This window comes from Motacilla alba, chromosome 4A, assembly GCF_015832195.1.
Source record: "Motacilla alba alba isolate MOTALB_02 chromosome 4A, Motacilla_alba_V1.0_pri, whole genome shotgun sequence".
Taxonomy (NCBI): domain Eukaryota; kingdom Metazoa; phylum Chordata; class Aves; order Passeriformes; family Motacillidae; genus Motacilla; species Motacilla alba.
In genome coordinates, this window is record NC_052045.1 from 4,493,695 (window position 1) to 4,516,858 (window position 23,164).

The following is a 23,164-nucleotide window of genomic DNA, read 5'->3' on the forward strand; positions in this document are numbered from 1 at the left end:
CTTCCAGCTCCTAAAATCAAACGGCGAAGTGGGAACGTTACTTTTTCACGCACGCTCCTTCTCCTGCCCCCGTCGGGCAGCGCGGCCGCGTTCCGCTCGGAACACACGCCCTCAAACAAAGGCGTCGGGGCCGCTCTGCGGCGAGCCCGGCCCGGCGGCTCCGCGGCCCCTTCCCGCTGCCCACGGCCCCGCGGGGAGCGCGCTGAGCCTCCCCGCCGCCCGCGCTTCCTGTCCCCACGCCTCGCACATGCGAAAAAACCGAAACCGAACGAAACTTTTTTTTTTTTTTTTTTCACCCTCCCCTCTGTTAGCTCCGTGGGAGGCAGAGCCTCGCCGTGCGGGGCCCGCAGCCGGTGCCCCTCAGCGCCTGACAGTCCGCGTCCCCTCAACCGTCCCTGTCCCTCATCCCCGGCCCTTTTACCACCAATCCCCTGACCCCCGTTCCCTCGGCCGTGATCCCCCTCAGACCTGTCCCCGCAGTCTCGTCTCACCTCCACTTCCCTCACCCCCATCCCTCATCCCCAATCCCCCTCATCCTGCGTCCCTCACCCCCAATCCATCCACCTCACTCCCCCTCAGACCTGTCCCTCATCCCCAGCCCCTCCATCCCCAGTCCCCTCATCCTCAATCCCCTCATTCCCAATCCCTCACCCCCAGCCCCTCCATCCTCAATCCCCTCATCCCCAATCCCCTCATTCCCAGTCCCCTCACCCCCAGCCCCTCCATCCCCAATCCCCTCATCCTCAATCCCCTCATCCCCAATCCCCTCATCCCCAATCCCTCACCCCCAGCCCCGCCATCCCCAATCCCCCTCAGCGCGGCGCCGCCCGCCCGCCCGCAGCCCCGGTGACGTCACCGCGCGTCATTCCCCCCCTCCCCATGCAGGGGATTCTCCGTCCCGCCCTGACGTCACCGCGGTGCGGCGCAGGCCCCGCCCCCGCGGGCCGCCATGTTGGGGGCGTGCGCGGGGCAGCGCAGCGCGGCGCCGCCCCCGCCGGCCGGCAGCGCCCGCACCCCGCGCTCCGCTCCGCGCCCCGCGCCCGGCCCCGCGCCGCCCCGCACGGCCACCGCCAGCGGCCGAGCCGCCGCGGCCCCACAGCCGGGACATGGTGCCGTGCGCGCCGCTGGACGACGAGCCGCAGCCCTGCCACAAAATGGAGCTGTACGTGAGCGGCGCCGAGGTCAGTGCGGGGCGGAAGGGGAGGGGGGGGGGGGAACGGGCCGGGCCGGGCCGGCTCCGCGCCCCGCCGGCACCTGCGCCCGGCTCGGCCTCCCGAGGCCCCTCCGCGCGGGGCCGCGCCGGCCTCGCCTCGCTGCCCCCTCAGCCTGCCCGCCGCGCCCCCGCCTCCCCGGCCCCCCGGCCTGCGCACGGCCGCGACCCGCGCCCGCCCGGCCCGCCCCGGCCCGGCCCGGCCCCGCCGCCCGGCCCCGGCCCGCAGCCGGCGGCCCCCGCCCGCCCCCGCCGTCCCGCGGGCCCGGCCGCCGCCACCGCGCAGCCCCGCGGCCGCCCCGGGCCCGGCCGTGCCCCCCGGGCGCGGGCCGTGACACGTGTGGAGGTAGCGGCACCGGGGAGGTCGGTGCTTTGTGTCGCCTCCCGGCCGCTTCGTGTCACAGGTGTCCCTCCCCACGTAGCATCCGAGGGCTTGTAAACTCACTTTTATGGCCGTGGCTCCTGTGAAAAGTTACTTTAAGTTCTGCAGGAAATTTGCTGGCGCTGATGTGGGTGCGCGTCCAGGTAGGTTGTCACTACGGAGGTGCCTTTGCCTTCTCCTGGAATAACTATACATGAATTACCGTACACGCAACGACCCGAGAGAAGCAGGAGTGCCTGGCTGAGGTTTGGCTGCTTAAACGTTGAATAACTAACTCTGCGTTGGTAATCATAAACACAACGAGCCGAGAGAAGCAGGAGTGCCTGGCTGAGGTTTGGGTGCTTAAACGTGTTAAAGAACGAGGAACGACTTCGAGGTATTGCTTAGAGCTCGAGGTGCTTCATCAGCAAGGAGCAAATGCAATTTAAAAGAAAATAAAAGGTAAAACTGGTTCTGTTGCAATGGCTCCTGTGCCTCAGCAGAACGTGGTGCTCGAGTATTAAAACTCTTGCACTTTGAAATCGGCAGTGGAGGGTTGCGTATCAGGTATCGTCAGCTATGACAAATAAAAGATTACACCTAGGTCTGTTAGACCCACAAAAGATGTTATCTAAACAAAGTTGCTTAAAACTGGTCAGACTTGCTTTCTGTAGTGCACCAGACTCTTCTTGTGAGTGGAAAGGGTCTGGAGCACAACCGTCTCAAAGTACAAAATGTGCAGGAGTGAAAGGATGTCCCTTAAAGGGTCTTATTTAATTTATTTTCCCTGATAAAAATTGAAAGGGAAAAAAAAGCCCCAATTTTCTTAGTGCTTTCAATATTTGGGCATTTTAGTACCACTGCCAAGTACTGTAATTACTGGCTATGCATCAGATACCAGAAAGTCAGCAGAAGTATTAAGGCTTATTTGTTCACGTTGTTTTAAAAGCAGTTTGTTGTAATTGAGGTATGAAACTTATCAAAGGTCTGAGAACTGTCTTGGTCCTGTTTAGTTCTTTAGGAAATGTATTAGAGAATTATGATCTATCGGTGGTAAAATAATCAAGAGTAGAGTGTTGCAGCTGAAGTGGGATGTGCATCCCTGGGTGTTTTTTGGCTGGACAAGCCCCCCCACCGAGGGGAGCCAGCAGAGCACAGGGCAGGGGTGTCCAGCTGAAAGGGCTCTGTGTGTGTGTAACATCTGAAGGCACCTGGTTGCAGCAGTCACTCTTTAAATTGTATTTCACAAGGTCTGTGTAAAGCTCCTCCAGTCGTGTTCTGATTAAAAGGTGTTTGTTGTGTCCCTGTTAGGTTTGGCCGGCAGCACTTAGAGCCCATTTGTGCCAGAGCAGTTTCTTCATGTTGAATGTAAAGTTCCCAAATGACAGGAACAAATACTTGTGTTGTCATAACCCTTTCTAGAAGGGATCTCAGGGGTGTGCTGCACTTCTCACTTGTTGGATTTCTACATCCACGTGGCTTGGGGATTCAACAAAGGTGTATTTTACGTCAAAATGAATTTTGGTGTGGCTTTTCACTTAAAATTTACAGAGTTAAGTATAGCTCATAGTATTCATTACAGCCTCGTATTGGCAGTCTGAGAGATCTCTGACCTTGGCCTTGCTGGAGCTACAGTCAGCAGAACTCCTGTGAAATAGGTTTTTATTTTGAAGATTAACTTGTGCCTTCTGGTGCTCTTGTCCATCAGCTGTGGCACAGGAGGAAAAATCCGAGGAATGGTTTTCTCTGAGACTCTGCTTGTTGACTAAATTTAGGATTATTTTATTAGCAGTAAGTGCATTTCCAGTAGCACTTGTATTGACTTGGAGTAAAAACACCTGGCAAGGAAAGGAGGTGATCTTGAAACTAGGAAACAAATTTTCATGCTTCAAGTGACAAGAACAGCGTGAACTTTTGGGAAGAAATTATTGAAGGTCAGGTTTGAATTATTTTGCCCTTTTTGGGGGGGGTCTTTGAAGTGCTGAGGATTTGGGGCTGTGCACTGTGCTGTTGATGTGTTTGTATTCCTGTGACAGTATCACTTGTGAAGCTGTTTTGTGACTCTGGGAATTCCTTAAGCCTAGGTGGGAAGGATCAATGTGCTGTTCAAGCTTCAAATATTCAATGAACTTCTTTCCCCCTGGAGATTGGATTAATAAGTATTTCCATGGTAATAAAAATAGGTATGAGGGTGTTGATCATAATCAGCTGTTGTAGATTATGAAAATGTAATTACAGTCTACAAAGAAACAGGAAAGTAAACATTAACATTTTACTGACCAAGCTGAATGAAATACAGAAATCATTGGAATTGGGCAGAATACAGGAATTTGGGCACTTTCTGCCCCTTGAACTGGGAGGATTGCACTTACAACGAGCTCTGTAATTGCTGTAAGCACATGTTGTTTGCAAGACATGAATATTGTGAATTGCATAAATGCAACCTCCTCTCAAATACTTATTTTTGCAATAAATACTTCAAGAACCAGTTGCTTAATTGCCTGATTGTGACAAGCAAGACAAGGCTGAAACAAAAAAGTGAGTGAAAACTGAAGTATTCTGCTGGAAAATGGGGCTGTATTGAAAGTTGCTGCCCTCCAAAAGGATTTTTCGTGAGCTGAGCTCTGCTGCTGTTGTGCATAAGCTGCTCTCTTTGCCAGTTGAGATAAATACATCTTTGATTTTGGCCAGTCTTTTCAGTCCATCCTCTGGAGCACGTTCTGAGCCCGGTCTGTCAAAGGCCACTGAATTTTGTCAGTGTTAGGAGTTGCATAACTCCTTTGTGAGTAATTACTGGCAGTGACGTGGATGACTCAGCTCTACCTAGTTCAGTGCATCTCTCAGAATCTCCACAATCGCCTGGTGTTCTGGTCGGGAGAGAAAGTAAAACGTTGCCCCTGATTTGAGTGCCCTCAGCCATTGCAACAACGTACAGATTTTGTAAAGATCTGGGAGAACAAGTTGCCTTAAAAAAAAAAAAAAAAGTATGCACGTTAATGCTCTTAAAGAGAAAACAATGAGTGTCTTTATGCACTGAGAAGTGCTGCAGTACAGTAATAATGGTGGTGGGTTTGTGTACCACTTCTGAAATTGCTTTTGGAAATCTGCTCTAGTATTCTGAGTCTCTGACAGGAAGCAGGTAGCTCACCTTGCTTCCTGCTGGATACCTTTGGGAACACTTCACAATAACCCTAAATCCAAAGAATGGTATGGTTTGTTTACTCCTCATTGGTAGAATTCTGCTATTCATGTAGTACTTCACTACATGAGGAATAAAATTTGAGATAGTTGCTTTCCTCAGGTTTACATCTCATCCTTTTCCAGAATTACCTGCCATTGAACATAATTTGGAGACTGGCTGCTTTGTGCCCTTTGATTCTGGAGTTAAGGTTATGTACACAGGCAGGAATGAAAAGATCTCAAGTCCTTTGCTAATTCACCGATCCCTGTGCTTGGGGTCAGCTTTGTGTCTTGTCAGAGCTGTAACTTGTTGGAGGCACACGTAATTCTCCCTTGATCTGATAATGGGAAGGATCAAAATGTTCTTTTAAAATCACTAATTATATGTTGCTGAAGGTTTGGTGTCCTGTCTAAATGTATGATTTATTTGCCACAGGAAAAGAACTTTGTAGCTCTCCCTAGTAACTGATTATGGGTTTCAGGTGTTTTAGATTGCTTTATCTCCCTTTTTCACTTGGTGTGTTGAAGAGTGTGAGGGAGTTTAGAGGCCTCTTCCCTTTGTGGGGGGAATTGAGGGAGTGGGGCTGGCCCAGAATTTGTGTAGGTGGGGAGTGGATGTGCCCAGAACCCTCAAACTCCTCAGACCTATCTCAGGAAATCCTCAGGAGGTCAGTGTGTTGCTAATTAAATTAATGGTGCAAGCTCTCTGTAGATGTAATTAAGAATAAATGAGGAACAAATGTGGTTGTCCTGTCAGGATATTTTTTTTTTTCTAAGTCTTTTTGACATAATTGGGATTTCTGATGTAAGCTTCCACTCAAATATTTTGAAATAACTACTTGAAGGGTTCCTTCTGTTTGTGGGGAAGGAAACTGCTTATTCCTGTGTCCATGTGGGAGAACTGAGGTGCAGCTCTGGGAGCACCCCAGTAACTTCCCAAATGGAGCTCAGGGAAGGAGGAGCTGTGGAGGATACAGGAGCTCTTGGTGGCCCTTGGGGAGAATTTTACCTGTTTGAAGCCAGACAGGATGTTTGGTGAGTGGTGCTGAATTCTGCTTTTTATTTCTAATTATAGCATGATGATAAAATTCCCAGCTCTGCTTTTTCTAGAATTTTAAAAATTCTGTTTGAATCCCTCAGCAAAGACATATAAAACCAGGGCAGGATACACCTGCTTTACATCTTCCACTGGTTTTCCTGGAATTAGGCATTTTTGCTGACCTTTTCCCTGGCTTCTTTCAACCAAAACCTGTAGACCCACCAAGTCCTAAGGAATTTACCATGTAAACAATGAAAATGTCCTTAATATGGGAGGGGGGAAGATGGTTCCAATCTTTGGTAATACTGGGAATACTCTGTTCTGCTGTACTCATCAGAGGAAGAACATGTGCAATTGTCATTAAGCCTTTTCCCAGCCCTTTGGATATTCTCCCAAGGTAGCAGGGATGAGATCCATTTGATCCAGAGGCACATTGCTCCCAAGGGAACAGGGATGGTCCCAGCCATGGGATCCATTTGATCCAGAGGCACATTGCTCCCAAGGGAACAGGGATGGTCCCAGCCATGGGATCCATTTGATCCAGAGGCACATTGCTCCCGAGGGAACAGGGATGGTCCCAGCCATGGGATCCATTTCATCTAGAGGCACATTGCTCCTGAGGGAACAGGGATGGTCCCAGCCATGGGATCCATTTCATCTAGAGACACATTGCTCCCGAGGGAACAGGGATGGTCCCAGCCATGGGATCCATTTGATCCAGAGGCACATTGCTCCCGAGGGAACAGGGATGGTCCCAGCCATGGGATCCATTGATCCAGAGGCACATTGCTCCCAAGGGAACAGGGATGGTCCCAGCCATGGGATCCATTGATCCAGAGGCACATTGCTCCCAAGGGAACAGGGATGGTCCCAGCCATGGGATCCATTTCATCTAGAGACACATTGCTCCTGAGGGAACAGGGATGGTCCCAGCCATGGGATCCATTTGATCCAGAGGCACATTGCTCCCGAGGGAACAGGGATGGTCCCAGCCATGGGATCCATTTCATCTAGAGACACATTGCTCCTGAGGGAACAGGGATGGTCCCAGCCATGGGATCCATTTCATCTAGAGGCACATTGCTCCCGAGGGAGCAGGGATGGTCCCAGCCATGGGATCCATTTCATCTAGAGGCACACTGCTCCCTGCTCCCTGCCAGGCAGTTGGCACCCTCAGCCTGCACCTCTGCTGGAGTGTCTGACCTGCCAGGTGCTCTGACCTAAACCTTGAGCTCATCTCTTGACATAGTTCCTTTTGTTATTTTTTACTAATCAACAACGTGGGGCACTTTGTGTCTTTTCCAGATTGTGTGTTTGGAAAGTGTCGTCAGTGTTTGCCTAAATGTCTGAGTTCAGTTTGTGTTTTCATGGGAGTTAATATTTAAAATGTTCAGTTGTAGGACTTGAGCAGCACTGAACAGCAAAATGATTGAAAGATGAAGGAATCTCCTTCACAATCATTGGCTTCTTTCACCTGTTCTTTTTATAGAGAGCTGTGCTTTTTAATTCTCAATAATAAATCAAATTTGTGCATTCGTAGATATTTAGTAACTATTGACTTAGAGGTTAAAATCGTTCTGTCCTATATGTTTGTGCATAAATATTCATGAATAAATCACTAAAAGGAGCCTTGCTTGGCTGTGGAAGCTGCATTTTGTATTTGGTTTCCACAGAGGTGGGAAATAAGTATTAACTGTTACTTTTGGTTTTTGCCAACTTCTGGTTATTGAAACTCAGCCAATTAAGTGACTGTACAAGACAGTAATGATTAGATTTTTGTCATTGACTTTTTTTAGCTGAATTACTTAACAAGCTACCAGACTTTGGGTTATATTCCAACAAGTTTGCAGATTTTTGTTCCTTGTAATTTTTTTTTTTTTAATGGACAGTGACCAGGATTCACAAACAAATATGGCAAAAGTGTGGTTGTGTGTATCAAGCAATAAAAGCAGATTCATGCCCTTGAACATAAAATTCTTTGGACTAGAAATTGGCAGGTGTCCCAGTCTGTATCAGTACAGAGGGACTGGACAGGAAAAAACAAACATAAACCAAGGAGCAGCAGTGAAGGGGAAAAGTGTATGATAGGAAATTGTTAATTAAGATGATTACCTGCCATAAAAATCCAGTGGCTTAGTGTACTTGATTTGCCAGCAAGTTGAAAGTACATTAAATTGTGTTCTCAGGAGCAACCTAGATGAAATGCCACACTGATTTTGGGTTCAAAACCCCTTTCCAGCCCCATTTTTTGTATCTGTATTGTTTTCAGTGTATCTGCAGTTCTTCTGGCTGGCAGCGTTGGTTCCAGAGCTTAAATTTAAGTAACAAAAATTGGAACATTTTGCCCATCTTTATAGAAAGAAAAGGTGAAATGCACAATAAAATCACTTAAAATCCACAAAGGAACTATATTATATTATTACATTTCTGAGCACCTGGATTAGAAACCCAGTTTATTTCTAGTTCCAAATAAGCTTTTTTGTCAATTTTGGTGGGCTTCACACTTGAATGTAATTTATGATGTTGTGAAAAGAAATTGCATGGAAATGAGGTTGGAGGTCAGAGCTGGGCTGAACTTGGGTGTCACTTCTGGATTTCTTCAGTTAATTCATACAATAACAGCCATAGTGAGTGTCTTGTCCCTCCCACTGTCAAATTTGTGAAAAAAAATGCAAAAAAAAGAAATAAGTTATGTAGCAAATGAGTGGCTTTGTTTTCTGGATCCAGGGTAATGCAGAGGTGATTTTTGGCTGTTGGAGTTGGGGTGGCAACAGAGATGAATGATGGGCATGGGTTGGAGGTACCATTGGCTAAACTGAATTATGATGCATAGAAACTTGTGGAGTGAGAATAAAGAAGTTTATGCTGTTTCCTTGATCTGTTTTTCTGTTTTGTCTTTTTTTTGTTTGTTTGTTTTTGTTTTGGTTTTTTTTTTGTTTGTGTTTTTTTTTTCCAGTGAGGATATAGTCCAAAAATAAGAGCCAGTGCTTCAAAAATTGGAGATTTAATTTTATCAAAAGCATTAATTTGTGAATTAACTCTTAAAAGCTCTACTCCAAAGCAGGAGTGTGTAGCAGCAGTGGAAGTGGTTGAGGGTTTGCCTGGGTGACAGAGCTGTGGTACAAACATGTTCCTGCAGATTCTGCCTTTGGCTCTGAGCAGAGGAATCTGGGGGGCATTGCTCTGTAGTCCTGTGTTTTACCAGCTCCCCTGCTGACAGCAGCACCATATTCCAGCAGCTTAGGCAGGGATTTTAGAAAAATTCAGAACTACAAGAAAAAAAGTCATTACCCAGCCTAAGAGTTTAATTGGTTCTGTTTGGTTTTCAGAAAAAAAAAAAAGTTTGAGTTTTCTTATTTCATTTGTAGTTAGTATTTTAGTGTGAGACCTGCGCCATATAAAGGTAGAGATGCTGAACAATTAATATATAAATAAATTAGCAATTATTACTAGCAAAATCCATAATGGCACTCACCCGTTTCTGTCAGGTATTTCCAGTTTTTAATGATTGCTTGCATGTCTGAACAGAACATGTCCTTCATATTTCTGGGTTTTGGTTGTTTTGGGTTTTTTTTTTTTTTTTGTTTCAGCACTGAATTATTTGTGACTTAGAGAGAGCTTAAACAAAGTTTAAATTATTTTTTTTTTACTGCAGCTGTGGGCTTGGTATTTTCAAAAAGGCTTGGAATCACTTTTGCATCTTTTCCCTTTAAACTGCAAATTAATTTTCCTTAGAAGACTCTAGGTTTCTGAAAAGCATCTGCAGTATAAGTTTCATGCATAACTGAGGAATTCTGCATTAGTGTCATCTTGTAGGAGTGGTGTCTAGCTTTTAAAGGAGTTTTAAATTAATCCCAATTAAATAACACTGGCATAATAATAATAATAATGATGGCATTTACAAAGGGAGATGCTAAATGATACATAAGGGAGATGCTAAATATAACTACTGAGTAGTAGTGTTTGTTTGAAACTACAGCTTCAAATTAGAGCAACCCCACCACCAGTTCTCACTTGTGTGCTCTGAAATGTAAATTGGTCGAATTTTGAACTCTTATTAATTTGAAATTGCTGGGTCTTAATGATGTTTTTCTTTTTCTTTTTTTTTTTTTTTCTTTTTTTTTTCCCCTGCAGCTAAATGGCCTTAAAATGGCAGATGAGCCTATGGAAGAAGGTGAACCATATTCCTATCATGTAAGTGTTTGATTCCTGCTCACTCAGCCACTCGTTAGCGTGACCTCCTGTTGCAGCAGAATTGATGCATTCCCTGCTCTTTAATAACTTCTGAACCCATCATGGTATTTGAACAATATCTGAGGAGACTCCAAGTCTCAAAGATGGCTTTGGAAATTAGTACCTGGGTAGGGACTGTTGTAAATGCCTTGTTTAGGAAACTCTGCTGCATGAGGCAGAGCTTCGTGGAAAGATTCCCTGTGCTGGAGGGAGCATTTGTTGATCCCTCAATCTCAGAAATGCTCAGGCCAACCTGGGACCTTTCATACAGAGTGCTGAATGCTGCTCTTGCTGCAGTCATTTGTTCTGCCTTTGTAGTTTTTGGTGTAGCTGCTGTACCTTCAGCTCAAAGGTACTTGATTCTGCTTTTTTAGAGCAGAATTAATGTGTACGCCAGTCTGCTAATTGTGCTTTTATGTAGAAATATCCCAGGTAAGCCCCTCTTGAGATGAGTTTTGCCCAGTGCCTGTTTAGGAGATGCTGAGGATGAGTGTTCTGTGTGCTGGCTAAACCTTGGACTAAACTTCAGGCCCATCCTGTGAGCCCATGGAAACACTGGCCAGCATTTCTCAGCACACTGCTCCTTGTATTTTTGAGCAGGGTCACAGAGGTATCTGTTGCCCAGAGACTCTCTGGCAGTGCCCAAGGCCAGGTTGGATGGGGTTTGGAGCAGCTTGGGACAGTGGAAGGTGTCCCTGCCATGGGTGGCACTGGATGAGCTTTAAGGTCCCTGCAACCCAAACCAGTCTGGCATTGTGGGATAAATCAATCTGGTCACCAGCTGTAACCACTGCTTTGTGTCACAATAGCAGCGTTTATAAGGAAGGGATTTGGAGAATGAAGTCTTGGGCACAGACCCAGGTGGTGTCGGGACATTTCCTGGTGTGGAGTGGGTAAATAAAGTGTCAGAGTGGTCTCACATGTAGCAAGGAAAGGAGCAGTGGATTGTCTGAGTTTTCTGCTGCTCTAGAACGAGGATGAGGAGGTTGCTGCGCTCTGGGGTGCCTGGAGCCGCGTTCCAGGGAGCTGTGACAAAGCCAGGACTGATCCTGGTGTTTCCTTCAGCTCCCTGGTTCCTGGTGAACCTGCTGGGAGCAGGGAAGAGCTGAGTTCCCTCTCGTGCAAGGCCACTGGGTGGGAGCTGGTGCCTCAGCTTGGAAAGAAATTTGCTGCTCAAGCAGCAGGACACAAAATGAGATAACCAAATGTGTAGTTTGTGGAGGCCAAAGTAGAAATGAAAATGAAAGTGGCTTGGAGCTGCTCAGCTCTGTGTGCTCGCTCCTTGGTGGTGATGAAGAGGTCTCTTACACCTCAGTCATGCCAATTTTTAGTACCTTAATGACAGTTAAGTAAGTGAAATTATATAGACATCTTTTGTGAAGATAAAACACTTTACAAAAAAAAAAAAAAAAAAACAAACTCATTTAATCCATCTCAAGTTAGTCTTTATTTGCATGGAAAACATTTCTCTCCTGAGTTCACATTTAGAAATCCTCTCAGTCTCCTCAGCAACCACGTGTGATGTCACAGGCTAATGGCTCGAGGTGGGTGATAAACACAGGAGAGGCTGAACTCTTAAAGAGCTTTTCTCATGCAAAGTTTCACGGTGTTGAGGAATACAAATTAGGATGGTGAAGAAAAAAGGCTTCTAAATAGAGTATTTACATATTTCATAGGAAGAAGCAGCCATTAAGTCTGTTGTACGACTTGGTGTGTAATTAGACAACTTGCTGCTTTCATCTGTCATCAGATGACTTTGAAATGCTGCTGTTCTTACCTGCCTTAAATTAGGCATATGTTTAAAAAGTAAAGGAAAATGAAAAGATAGGTGTATCTGTCCTCTGAGTGCATAAATGCACAGTCACCAAGGGGGATGGATGAGGGGAACTTGGGATTTTGCAGTGTGTCATCAGTGTGTGATGGGGGTTTGTGACCAAAGAGGCAAATCAAGTGGCTTGGTTGGCAATTACAGAATTAACTTTGTTTTCCAGCAGTGTCTGGTGTTAATACCCACCTTTGTGTGGGAAGCAGGCAGAACAAACAGGCCTTTCCCAGAAGGAGGATGAAATAAGAGAGGGGAGGGGAAAGGACTCGTGTGCAGTTACAGCTGGACTGCAGTTTGGGAATATACCAAGATGTTTGTTTGAACTCTTTCCTTCCCCCTCTGGACAAGCAAAGCAATTAAGGCAGAAGCAATTAATGCAATGTGATGATTGCTTCTTTTTTTCCTTTAATTACTGCAGCATGTACAAATTCAGATGAGCAGATTTCTGCTCTGAATTTCTGTGTAAAACCAGAATTTCATCCAGGTGCTTCTGTATGAGCTGTGATAAAGCTGATTGATTGGAAGCTTTAATGCACAGTCTTGGGCAGTAGGTTCACCTGACTACAGAATGATGTTATTTCCAAAACCCAGCAGTTTTATCCAGTGCTCAGCTCCTTTCCTGGTGCTGGCTGCATTTCTCATGGAGGGGCTGTAACTCACAGGATGGTGGTGGGGTGGTTTTCTGGTCTCTGCTAAGAGAAGCTTTCAAAATGTAGGCCTCAAGAGAGGCTGGGAGACAGCTGATAATCATTTGATGCCCCAAAAGTGAAGTCATGCAAATCAGATGGCATTTTCACTTGTGATCTTCTTGTGTACAAGAACTTTATTGATCTTCTTGCTGAGGCTGAGGGTGCTGCTCCTTTTCCACCTGCAAGCTGAGGTTGCTGTTGTGGGCCTCAGTTTTTAATTCCAAGGGTGCTTATTTTGACACCTTGCTTGTTTTGGCTCTCAGAAACTTCTCTTACACCATAAAAGCTGCAATCCATCATGGGATTTGTGTCATCAGGAATGTTTGTCTTTTCACGACTGGGGCTGCTGTGCCCTGCTTTGCTACAGATGAGAGGGACATGAGACAGTCAAGAGAACATTAAATCACTCATCTACCTCAGAATTACCCTCAGCTGTCTGAAGGAGGTCCCCACACAGGATAATCTTCCCAGGAGCTCTGCACCCCAGAGCTGTTTCTTCTCTTGGATGCAAGAATTCTCAGAGTCCTTAAGATGACTCATCTCTTATTTATGGTCTTCAAATGCTGCCTGCTCCTCCAGCTACAAATGGATGACCAGAGTTATTATTTGCTGCTGTGAAAAGCAATAATTACCCCAAATGATGAAATTCAATTTGGCTTTCATTAAGACTTATTTCAGGAAGGGGGAAAGATGAGAAGAGTAATCACTGGGAAAACTAAAGCTGCTAAGCAGAGGTGAAGCACAGAAGTCTTGGTTTAAAAATCTGGACATTTATTCCTTTCATGTAAAATAATCCAGCTTTTCTGTAGTTGAAATACTTATGGCGAAAGGAAATGAGGAAATTCTTTGAGAATTTTCCTTCAGTCTAGAAATTTTAGATGCATCTGTTTAGGAAAAGGTAGATGGGAACATTCTTCATTTGAACAGTTTTCCTTTAAGCATTATTAGAATTTCAAATATTTTACTAAAATAAAACTAAACAAAAAAAAAATCCAGGTATTTACCTGCACTTTTAGCAAGACGTAAATACTGCAGGCCTGCTCATTGTTGTATTTTGTTTGCTTTGAAATCACAGGATGAAGGAAGTGTGAAAGAAATTCCTATTACACACCATGTGAAAGAAGGATGTGAGAAAGCAGACCCAGCACAGTTTGAACTCCTTAAGGTTCTTGGACAGGGATCATTTGGAAAGGTAAGATGATAAACTTGTTCCAGAGACCTGTCCAGACATTCCAGGGAAATAGTGGCCAGCAGAGTTGCTGGGAATGTTTGAAAATGTATTGAGTAATGGAATCCTTTCCCAGAGCCATGGACAGAACCTTCTGAAGGAAATGCTGGTTTGTCTTTTGGTGATGGGACTTGACATGCTGGGAATATTTGGCTTTTTTCAAGACACAAAATCTGTATTTATGTAGCTACAGAAGAGTTGATCATGGCAGTTGGGAACTTAACCTGAAATGCATTTCCCAGCTTATTTCCTTTTTCTGGTTTGCTGTATTTATCAAGTGATCTCCAGCTAAAAGACAGTAATTATTCAAATGGCACACAGAAGAAATATGGCAGGGTTTTTGTTACAATATTTTCCTTTTGTAATGTGCCACTGGGTGTCACTTTGCAGAAATGAAGCTGAAAATCTGATCTCTGTCACTGTGTTGAAACACAGTGTTTGAAATATTAATCCTAGTGTATAGGAAGGTAATTAATTTTTTAAAACCAGACTCAAACTACATCTTTTGCAACATCTGAAGTAGTCAATTGGCTTTACATTTGTTCCCATTTTCCTGTTCTTCCGCTGATTCTGTGTGTGTCTCTAGGCAGGAACAAACCTCTGCATAGGGTACAGTGAGAGAAGAAGAAATTCACATTAGGGAGGCATTCTATGTGTAAGTGATAGTGTGGAGAACAGACTTTAAATATTTCTTAGTATTTTGAGGTTTCAGAAACATTTCTTTACTTGCTAATGTTGGTTGCCAATTCCCTCAGACACTTCTCACTGTAGGAGCCTGAAAAGGCTCCATATATTTATTACTCCTGATTTGAGATGCCTGCAGCCACCTGAGGGTTCAGCACAGCTGGCACAGGTTTGGCTTCCCAGAGCTCAGGGTTCTGCCCACCTCAGGAGTGCTCTGGAGTTGTGGAATGCTGGCAGTGCCTCTTCAGGTGCTGCACACCTGAGCTCAGAGCTCTTTAGCTCTGTTCTTTCCAGTGAAAAGGGAAAACAAACCAGGAGGATCAGTGGCTGTTGCCCTCATGGTGTTTTCTCTTCCCAGTTTCTACTCCCAGGGTCCTTCCTTTGGGTTTGGCAAACACAAGGGGGGGTTTCCTGGAGCCTGCTTTTGACATCAGTGCAGGATAATTCCACAGCAATAAAGGGTTGAACCTCCTGAATTACTGAATTCTCTCTTCATTCTGTCAGGAAGGATGTGCTTTCTAAAGCAGACATGGAGTTCTGGAGGACTTGTCTGCAAATTAAATAAAAAGGTGGTGCTTCAGTAGTTTGCAGCTATTTTGGGTCTTATTAGCTAAAATTTGTAACTTGCACATGAATTCCTTATGTCCTCACAAGTTGTTGGTTGTTAAGAGTAAAATATTCCTATGTGCTTATTATTAATATTTTATAGTTGTGATTGCATTCATCTACAGCTGTTTTCTTAGTTGCTGGTGTTCAAATTACTCCCTTCACTCTTTTCTATCACCTTGGCCTATAGGAGAGCACTGTTGTAGGTCAGTTATTGGGCAAAACTTATTAAAACAAAAAGCCAGACAACCTTGAAACATGATATTTTTCTTCTAACCAGAGCTTAAAATAAAAACAAAAACAAGCCCTTTCCCAACCTTGTACAACTTAGTCATAACAGTGCTTGAATTTCTGATTTTAGAATGGAAAATCTGACAAGATCATTGAAAATAAATATAATTTCTAGGTATAACTAAAATAATTGTAAATGAAAGTCTGGATAAAGTGAGATCAGAGGGGTAATTGTAGGGAGCTCTTGGCTCTTGTGACTCATATGTTGTGTTTTTTTGGTTTTGTAAGCATAACTTATTAATTCATAACTAATAATTGCTATTACAAGAACAGCAATTTAGACATAGGAGCACATATCAAACTGTTTTGTAAATTGGAAGATCTGGTGGTTAAACATTAGTGTAGCTCCATGTCATTGTAATTCAATACTTTATCTAAAATGCTTTTCTCAGTGTCAAGTTGTATCCCATCTATCTTTAAAACTCTTCTGGAGTGAAAAAGTAGAAAAACCTGTTGGAGTTGCTATTCCAGAGGGAAAGGGTGCTTTGATCTTAAATGGTGAGGTTTCCTTGCTTTCATCTCACCACTTGTACAGAATTCATTAATAAAAATGAATGTTTCATATTTGAGACTTGGGTCTTAAACCTCAAAAACCTCTTGGGAGGTGGCAGACCAGGCAGAATTGTCATTCTCCGAGAAAGTGATAGAAAGAAACATCTTTCTGTAAGAACTTCTTTGATAAATCAGGAAAGAATCCAAAGTTTATGGGCAGTGTCATGCTTCAGAGAGCTTGGTGCTTTGCAGCTCTGATCTGATCAAGGAATGCAGCTCTGCTCTTGCTTTAAAGGTGTGTGCTTGGTCCAGAGCACGGGAAGCTGCCTGACATGAATGGGAGGTTTGCAAATGCTTTGTGAGAGTTTGGGTTTGATTACCAAGCTTGCAGTGATTTAAAAATGGGCTTTGTATTGCCAGGTCTTCCTCGTGAGGAAGATAATTGGGCCTGATGCTGGGCAGCTTTATGCAATGAAAGTGTTGAAAAAAGCTTCTTTAAAAGGTAGGTTTGTCTTTCAACTGAGACTTTGGACCATGGGGTTTAGTGCACCTCTATTTAAAAGCTCTTTTTAATTTTAAATATCTGTCAGTGAGTTCATAACTCTTCTCTGACAGAAGGTTGTTTTTAGAGTAACTTGTAAGTTCATGTTTAAGTATTATTTTAAATCTGGCCAGGTAGCTTTAATTATGTGGTCAGAAATGCTCTTTCAAAGTTTAAAACTGGATTATTTAATTCTGTTTAGACTTTTCATTATAGGAAAACAAGTTAATTTCATAAACAGTTTTCCTTTTGTCTTTTGTTAAGTCAGAACTCTGCTGTGGTTAAAATTAAGTCATTCCCTTGTTCCAGGAGCCAGAACAATTTAATTCAGTGTTTTGGCTTTCAGGAGCACTTCAAGGGGTGCGAGTCCGCTGTGTATAAATAGGGCTGTTACTGTTAAAGGGGGAAAAGTAATCTCAAAAATATTTTATATTCAGGACAGAGTTAATTCAAAAATTGAAGTTGGGAACGTAGATAGGAGCTTTTTTCTTGAAAGCAATATGGATTATCACAAAATATGGGGATGTGCTGGAAATGCAATGAGGCGGAGAAGAAAGTTGGGGCAGGCAGGAAACAAACCAGAGTCTTGCTGTCTGAAAGGAGGAGTTTTGTGGGAGAAAAAAAAAAATCAGGTGATGAGGGAAGAGATTCCTTTAGCCATCCAAGCCTTTCTGTGTTGTACTAAATGCATTTGTGTCCCACTGTTGTTGTTTGCTGTCTCCCTCAGTTCGGGACAGAGTCCGGACCAAGATGGAGCGCGACATCCTGGTGGAGGTGAACCACCCGTTCATCGTCAAGCTGCACTATGGTTGGTACAGATCCCTTTGCTCTGCTGCCCTTCCTTCCCCTGCCTCAAGGCACAGCTGCTCTTGTTCCCTCTCACTTTTGGAGGGCCCACTCTAGGTTCTAGCAGCTTGGGAAGATAAAAAAAAGAGTGTAAATACATAGCTATAGAAAAGGTTTAGGTTGAGCTCTTAGAGTGGATATTTTCGCCCCTGACGTGCGGGGGAATGATGAGGAGGAGACTCCATCTTATCAGAAAGCTAATTAATTACTTTATGATAGTATAATATTCTATACTATAATACATTGCATTGCATCTAAACTGAATCTGCCAGGCACTCAACTGCACTCCAACTGCACAGAATCCCGTGACTGTCAGCCCACAGTCCTGACACACACACGCTTGGCCCTGAGAGGCCAAGGACACAAATCATCATCACTTTGGGTAAACAGTCTCCATATTGCATTTACTTCTGCACAAACACAGGCACAGCAAATGAGATAAGAATTGGTTTTCCTTTCTCTGAGGTTCAGAGAATGTGAATCTCAGAAATATTCTTGGGAAGTCGTGCCTTGCTTTTCTCTGTGAAGAGAAGTGTGGCTACGTGCTCTCTTGTAAGAACTTTCTGAATCTTCAAGTTCTGCAGAGGTTTTGTGCTTTTCATTGATTTAAACCAAACCACAGTAATTGATGTCCTTGCTGCTTCCCTGTTTGATAGAGGAAAAATAAAATAACATTATTTTAATCATCTCTCATGACTAAGATTTCCTTCTGTGAAGAAGCAAGGAATCATTCAATAAATTACCTTGTGTGCTGTTGAACTCTTTCACTTCCACAACAAAAGTATTGCCTGTGACTGAAATTTCCTAGTTGTAAAAGCATTCAGATTTGTTTTGTAGCTTTGTCATACAACTACTGATTTTTATTTACTTTTTAAATTTTTTTGAAGCCTTTCAGACTGAAGGGAAGCTCTATTTAATATTGGATTTTCTCAGGGGAGGAGATGTATTCACACGATTATCCAAAGAGGTAAGTACCTAAAATTTTATCTCCACTCACTCTTAGACAGGGGTTGGGTTTTGTTGGTACAGGATTGGCTTCTAAGCCTGTTTCCCCCATATTTCTTGTCATAGTGAAGTTTTTAATAACTTTTGGGCTATCCTTACATTTTCTAGATTCTGTTGTATCCTTAAGAAACCCGAGTGTGTATTGATGAGTAGCCCAAGTTTTAATTTGGCATCTGTAAAGTACAGTTCTTTTGTCTAAAAATGTTTTGTTGCTTGGAAACACAACTGAAGTAAATGAATATTTAGCGCTGAAGGAAGGGGATGTGTAGTTCTCATGCTCTTAGTCAGCTTAGGTGCTCCTGGAATCCTGCAGCCCTGAGAGCTTTCTGCTGCACTGTAAAATTGCCTGGTGCTGCAATCCAGATGCTCATCCTGGATCCCACAAAGTGGGAGCACAGAGTGCTTTTGAGCCCACTCCCCTCCATCCAGCCCTGCCTCACAGCTGGACCTTGAATTTTTCATTTCTATTTTTGTTTCCTGGAGGGAGAGCTCCAGAGGAGGGGATGGGATACAACTACAGGCTGTTGTTATTTTTTTAAAACATTTGCCATCAAATATTTATTACATGTTACCTTAAGTGTTATGAACACGTTTAGAAGACTTTTATTTTCTTTTGGCAAACCTTTTATAAAGATCTAAATTTTTAATGGCAGTTTCTCAACAGCTTCACAGCAAGTGAGGTTTTCAGTGTTTTCACCACTGTAAATCTATTTATATTGCCAAAGCACAGGAAAAGCCACTTTCTTAAATGAGAAAACTGTGTTATCTGATTTTTTTCATGGCATGGAGGAGGTTGTTTATTTCCAGTATGTAAGGCAAGGAGAGAGTTTTTTCCCCTTATACTTCTCATAAAAATAAAGATTTTATTTTAGGAACAGGCAAAAGAGAAAGAATTTAAAGGCATTTTTGTTAAAAGCCGAGCTTGGTAACCCAGTGATTATGTCTAAGGATTGAGCTCAAAATTAATTAATCTGGAAGCTAAAATGGCTGTTAAAAATGTAAAGTGACAGACTTGTCCTGGGTTATTGGAGCAGGAGGTAGGAAAGAGGTCAGGCTTTGATATGGAATGCCCAATTCCAGAGGGAATTGTGGAATAGCAGGAAGAGCTGTTCTCTTGCACTAACCCAGCTGGGATTATCCCCTATGGAACTTCTTAAATAAGGGATGCAAGGCTGTCCTTAAGGACTCTTGCTGGGGCTTGAAAGAGGGATGTGTTCCCTGTGGGAATCAAGAAGTTGTAATTCTCAAGTTGTCTTACTGCTAAAACTCCACCTGTTTTTTGGAACTTCAGTTACCTTTTATACTGGCTTTTATGTATATAGATATGAAAAAATCAGGTTTTTGTTTCCTGGTGGGAGTGGGAGGTAGTTTCAGAAGGCCACGGTAAAACACAGCCTATGGACAATGCACGTGAGGATAAATTCCATACTTTGCACACAAGGATTATTTTAAATTAATTTGGTTTAGTACAAAGTTATTAAAGTTACTTTGTTGGTCTTTAAATTCCAATGTGGGGATGAGAGTTTCAGCTGTGGCAGTGAGAGGAGTGTGTAATGAAGTTCTTATTGGTAATATTTAATGGAGCTGACTTGCATCATGTTTGACTTGACCCAGAGAACAGCTTTACGTGTCATTCAGGGGAGATGGTAGATTAGCATTTAGCATCATTGTATTCTGAGATTTGCATTTTGGCTGCTCCCAGGAGTAATGAAATCCCAGGAGTAATGAAATCCCAGGAGTAATGAAATCCCAGGAGTAGTGAAATCCAAGGTTTCCCTTCGCTCTTTTGAAAGAGGTGAAACCCAGCAGGAGCACTGATCTTTGGAGGTGTGAAGGTGACTCTGTGTGGAGTGTCACAGCTTGGTTGTTCCCCTGAGGTCAGCACCTGTCATTATGGAAATCAGGAACGTTCTGAGCCTGGAGGACAGATCACCCCTGAGCAATGCAGAGCAGGGGCAGCAACCAGGGAGCCCAGGTGCTTCCACTGCAGCTGAGTGGCTGCACTGCACTGACTTCTAGAGCAGAGACACACTTCTGTCCTGAACACTCCACAGTTGCTTTCATTTAATATACAAAAACTGTGCCTGCTTTGGCTCTTGTCACGTTCTAGAAATTACTGGAGGAGCCTGGAATCCTGCTGGATTCAGTAAATAAGGGAATCGTTCCCTTAAAGCCCAAATTCAGTCCAGCTGTTTAAAGATTCCAAGCTCCTCCAGTAATCTATAGAACGTGACAAGAGCCAAAGCAGGCACAGTTTTTGTATGTTAAATGAAAGCAACCTGTGGAGTGTTCAGGACAGAAGTTCATCTCTGCTCTAGAAGTAACATCAATATTGCAGTGTCTCACCAGGGTTCTTTAATAGTTCTTTCCCTAAGAACAGAGCAGGTTCTTCAACTCCCAGGATGTCATTGTTATTGCCACCAGTGATTTATTCTCCATGTTTTTTTCCTAAATAATTTTTGCTATTTTTTCCTAAATCTTGTTAATGTGAATTCACACTCACCCAATACAGCAGCCATATATTAAATTTTATGATGCAGTGGAAAACTCTCTGGGTTTGTGGCAGGAGGAGTGCTGGGTGTCAATTACACCAAATATAACAATTAGTTTATTATCTAAAAGTTAATTAATGCTCTGCAGTAATGCTGATGGTTTTATTTAAGTATTGCTGGTAGTTCTTTGTGTACTTTATAATTAACAGATATTAGTAAATCACTTCTCTTGGCTGAACTCATGAATTATGAGTTCACAAGGGACTTTCAAAACTGAGTTTGAAATCTAGGCAGACAGGAGTGTATATATATTTTTAGATTGCAGTTTTAAAAACTGAAGACAAGATCAGAAGGTAAATCTATACAGTTCTTATTAGGTTATGTTTACAGAGGAAGATGTGAAATTCTACCTCGCAGAGCTGGCCCTTGCTTTGGATCACCTTCACAGCTTGGGAATTGTGTACAGGGACCTGAAGCCAGAAAAGTAAAGTAAAATGTATTTTACCACTATTATGTGTATTTTGCTTGTTGCTTTGCCTTTTGCACTGTAAAAAATTAAAACTATTTTTGTTAAGGCTTTGTAAACAACTATAAAATATAAAACACGTATCTGTGGTTTAAATATTAGCTCGTTTAAAAATAACAGAATTTGATGTCATAATTTTTAACTTATATTTAAAATGTTTTATGTAAGCATTGATCTTTATGTGTTTTGGTGAATGTGAATTTTAATTTTCAGCATTTTGCTTGATGAAGCAGGACATATCAAGTTAACAGGTAGGCCCCGCTCATTAATACAGCTCTTTGTAAATGAGTTTTTTTGAGTTTGTTTTATCAGTTTTAAATGGATATAAAATTGCAGAAAATAGTTCTGTGGGGAACAATCCAAATACATATATTCTAGAAAATTATGTATATAAAAGACTGTTTAGAAAACAAATTACTATAAGTTCCTGAAAGCTTTAAATTACATTGAAGGTAATGATTTTGTACTAGAGATTTCATCATATATTTTAATCTAAGATACTGCTCTTAAATTCTAAGAGAAGATGAAGTTTTTTTAAACCCTCAAAGACTTGATAGAATAATGGTGATGGAGATCAGGTTTATGAAATGCATACCTTTTAAAATTCTGCTATATTTAAACACAATGCAGTCCTAAATTTGTCACTTCCTTCTGAAAATGGAAACAATGGATGGGATCATTGATTAGCAGTTGTTTTCTCCTGTGAAGAAGAGAGTGTTTGAGAGCTGAGCCAGTGTCAAGGACTTGTGTATTCACAACAGGGAAAAAACTGTTCTAGGCATGAAATATTCTGGGAATGCAAGGCTGTTCTGTACTGAACTTGAGGCAGGTTACAGAACCATGTTGCCTTATGTAACACCAATATTTTTAGTGTGATTTTATTTATTCATCATTCAGTAAGACCAGACCTGGTCTTACTTACAGACTTCCAGCAGGTTGCATTCCCTTTGAAACTGATTTTTACTTTTATCCAGTTTCTTGTGTGAATAAAGCAGGCAGTAAACAGAGAAAAGGAGAACTTCTGAGCATTTTAGAGCTCTAAAGGTGTAGGATTTCAAATGTCAAGTTAATTCAGTAATAACTTTGATGGCTAATCATGATTTTAATGACTTTTAGAATGGTTTTGGAGGTGTATAGTAGACGAAATGTGCTCTCTCCAGATACCTGCAGTCTCTTGTTTCACGGAGAGCTGTGCTAATCACAATTCTGGAAATAACCAACCCAAACCTCTCATCGTTTGCATTTTGAATTACCATCTATTGATTTATTTGTGTTCCCCTGACATTCTTCACTGGCTGTATTCTTGTGGTGCTGTTGTTGTAGACTTTGGACTCAGCAAGGAATCAGTAGACCAAGAGAAGAAGGCCTATTCTTTCTGTGGTACTGTAGAGTACATGGCTCCTGAAGTGGTAAACAGGCGAGGGCACAACCAGAGTGCTGACTGGTGGTCCTTTGGGGTCCTCATGGTACTGTATTTGCCTCCTGCTTCCCTTGCTAAGCTCACACAAATGCACTTAGAATAAGCTTGTCCAGTTCTGGTTAGGGATGCTTGGGTAAGGGGGACAATTCAATGACTGAATTGCTACTGGGTGGAATAAAATTGATTTTTCACCTCTAAGGAATGTTTGTCAGGCACCTGAACAATGCTGTGTTGTCCATTAGTAGTTAAAACTGGTTGTAGTCAGAGTGAGACTTCACTTTGTGTATTTATTTTGCATGTTACTTGATAGTTAAATTTAAAAACAGACTTGAAGGCTTGGTTTGAAGGAATATTAATGGCATTTCTGTGAGAGTGAGCCCGTGGAAGGAATGCTGGAGTGGAGTAGTGAGAGAAGTCAGTAACTGCTGCCACTTCTGCCCTTCCTGGGGTGCGTTAGAGCATCAGCCTGAAAAGTAAACTGCTGTTCTAGAATTTA

The 23,164-nt window shown here is 42.9% G+C and overlaps 1 protein-coding gene across 4 annotated transcripts in view; it reads left to right on the forward strand.

Moving 5' to 3' along the window:
- The first annotated feature begins 979 nt into the window (after positions 1–979).
- Positions 980–23,164, forward strand: part of RPS6KA6 (ribosomal protein S6 kinase A6) — a 38,005-nt gene continuing 15,820 nt past the window's right edge. For 2 of the 4 annotated variants that reach the window (XM_038164760.1, XM_038164761.1), the window contains exons 1-9: positions 980–1,181; positions 9,925–9,984; positions 13,613–13,729; positions 16,259–16,340; positions 17,107–17,187; positions 18,113–18,192; positions 21,100–21,206; positions 21,462–21,499; positions 22,572–22,714. In XM_038164760.1, the coding sequence (XP_038020688.1) occupies positions 1,107–1,181; positions 9,925–9,984; positions 13,613–13,729; positions 16,259–16,340; positions 17,107–17,187; positions 18,113–18,192; positions 21,100–21,206; positions 21,462–21,499; positions 22,572–22,714 (783 nt within the window). In that variant the 5' untranslated portion in view covers positions 980–1,106. The other 2 variants (XM_038164764.1, XM_038164762.1) reach the window with 2 other exon arrangements.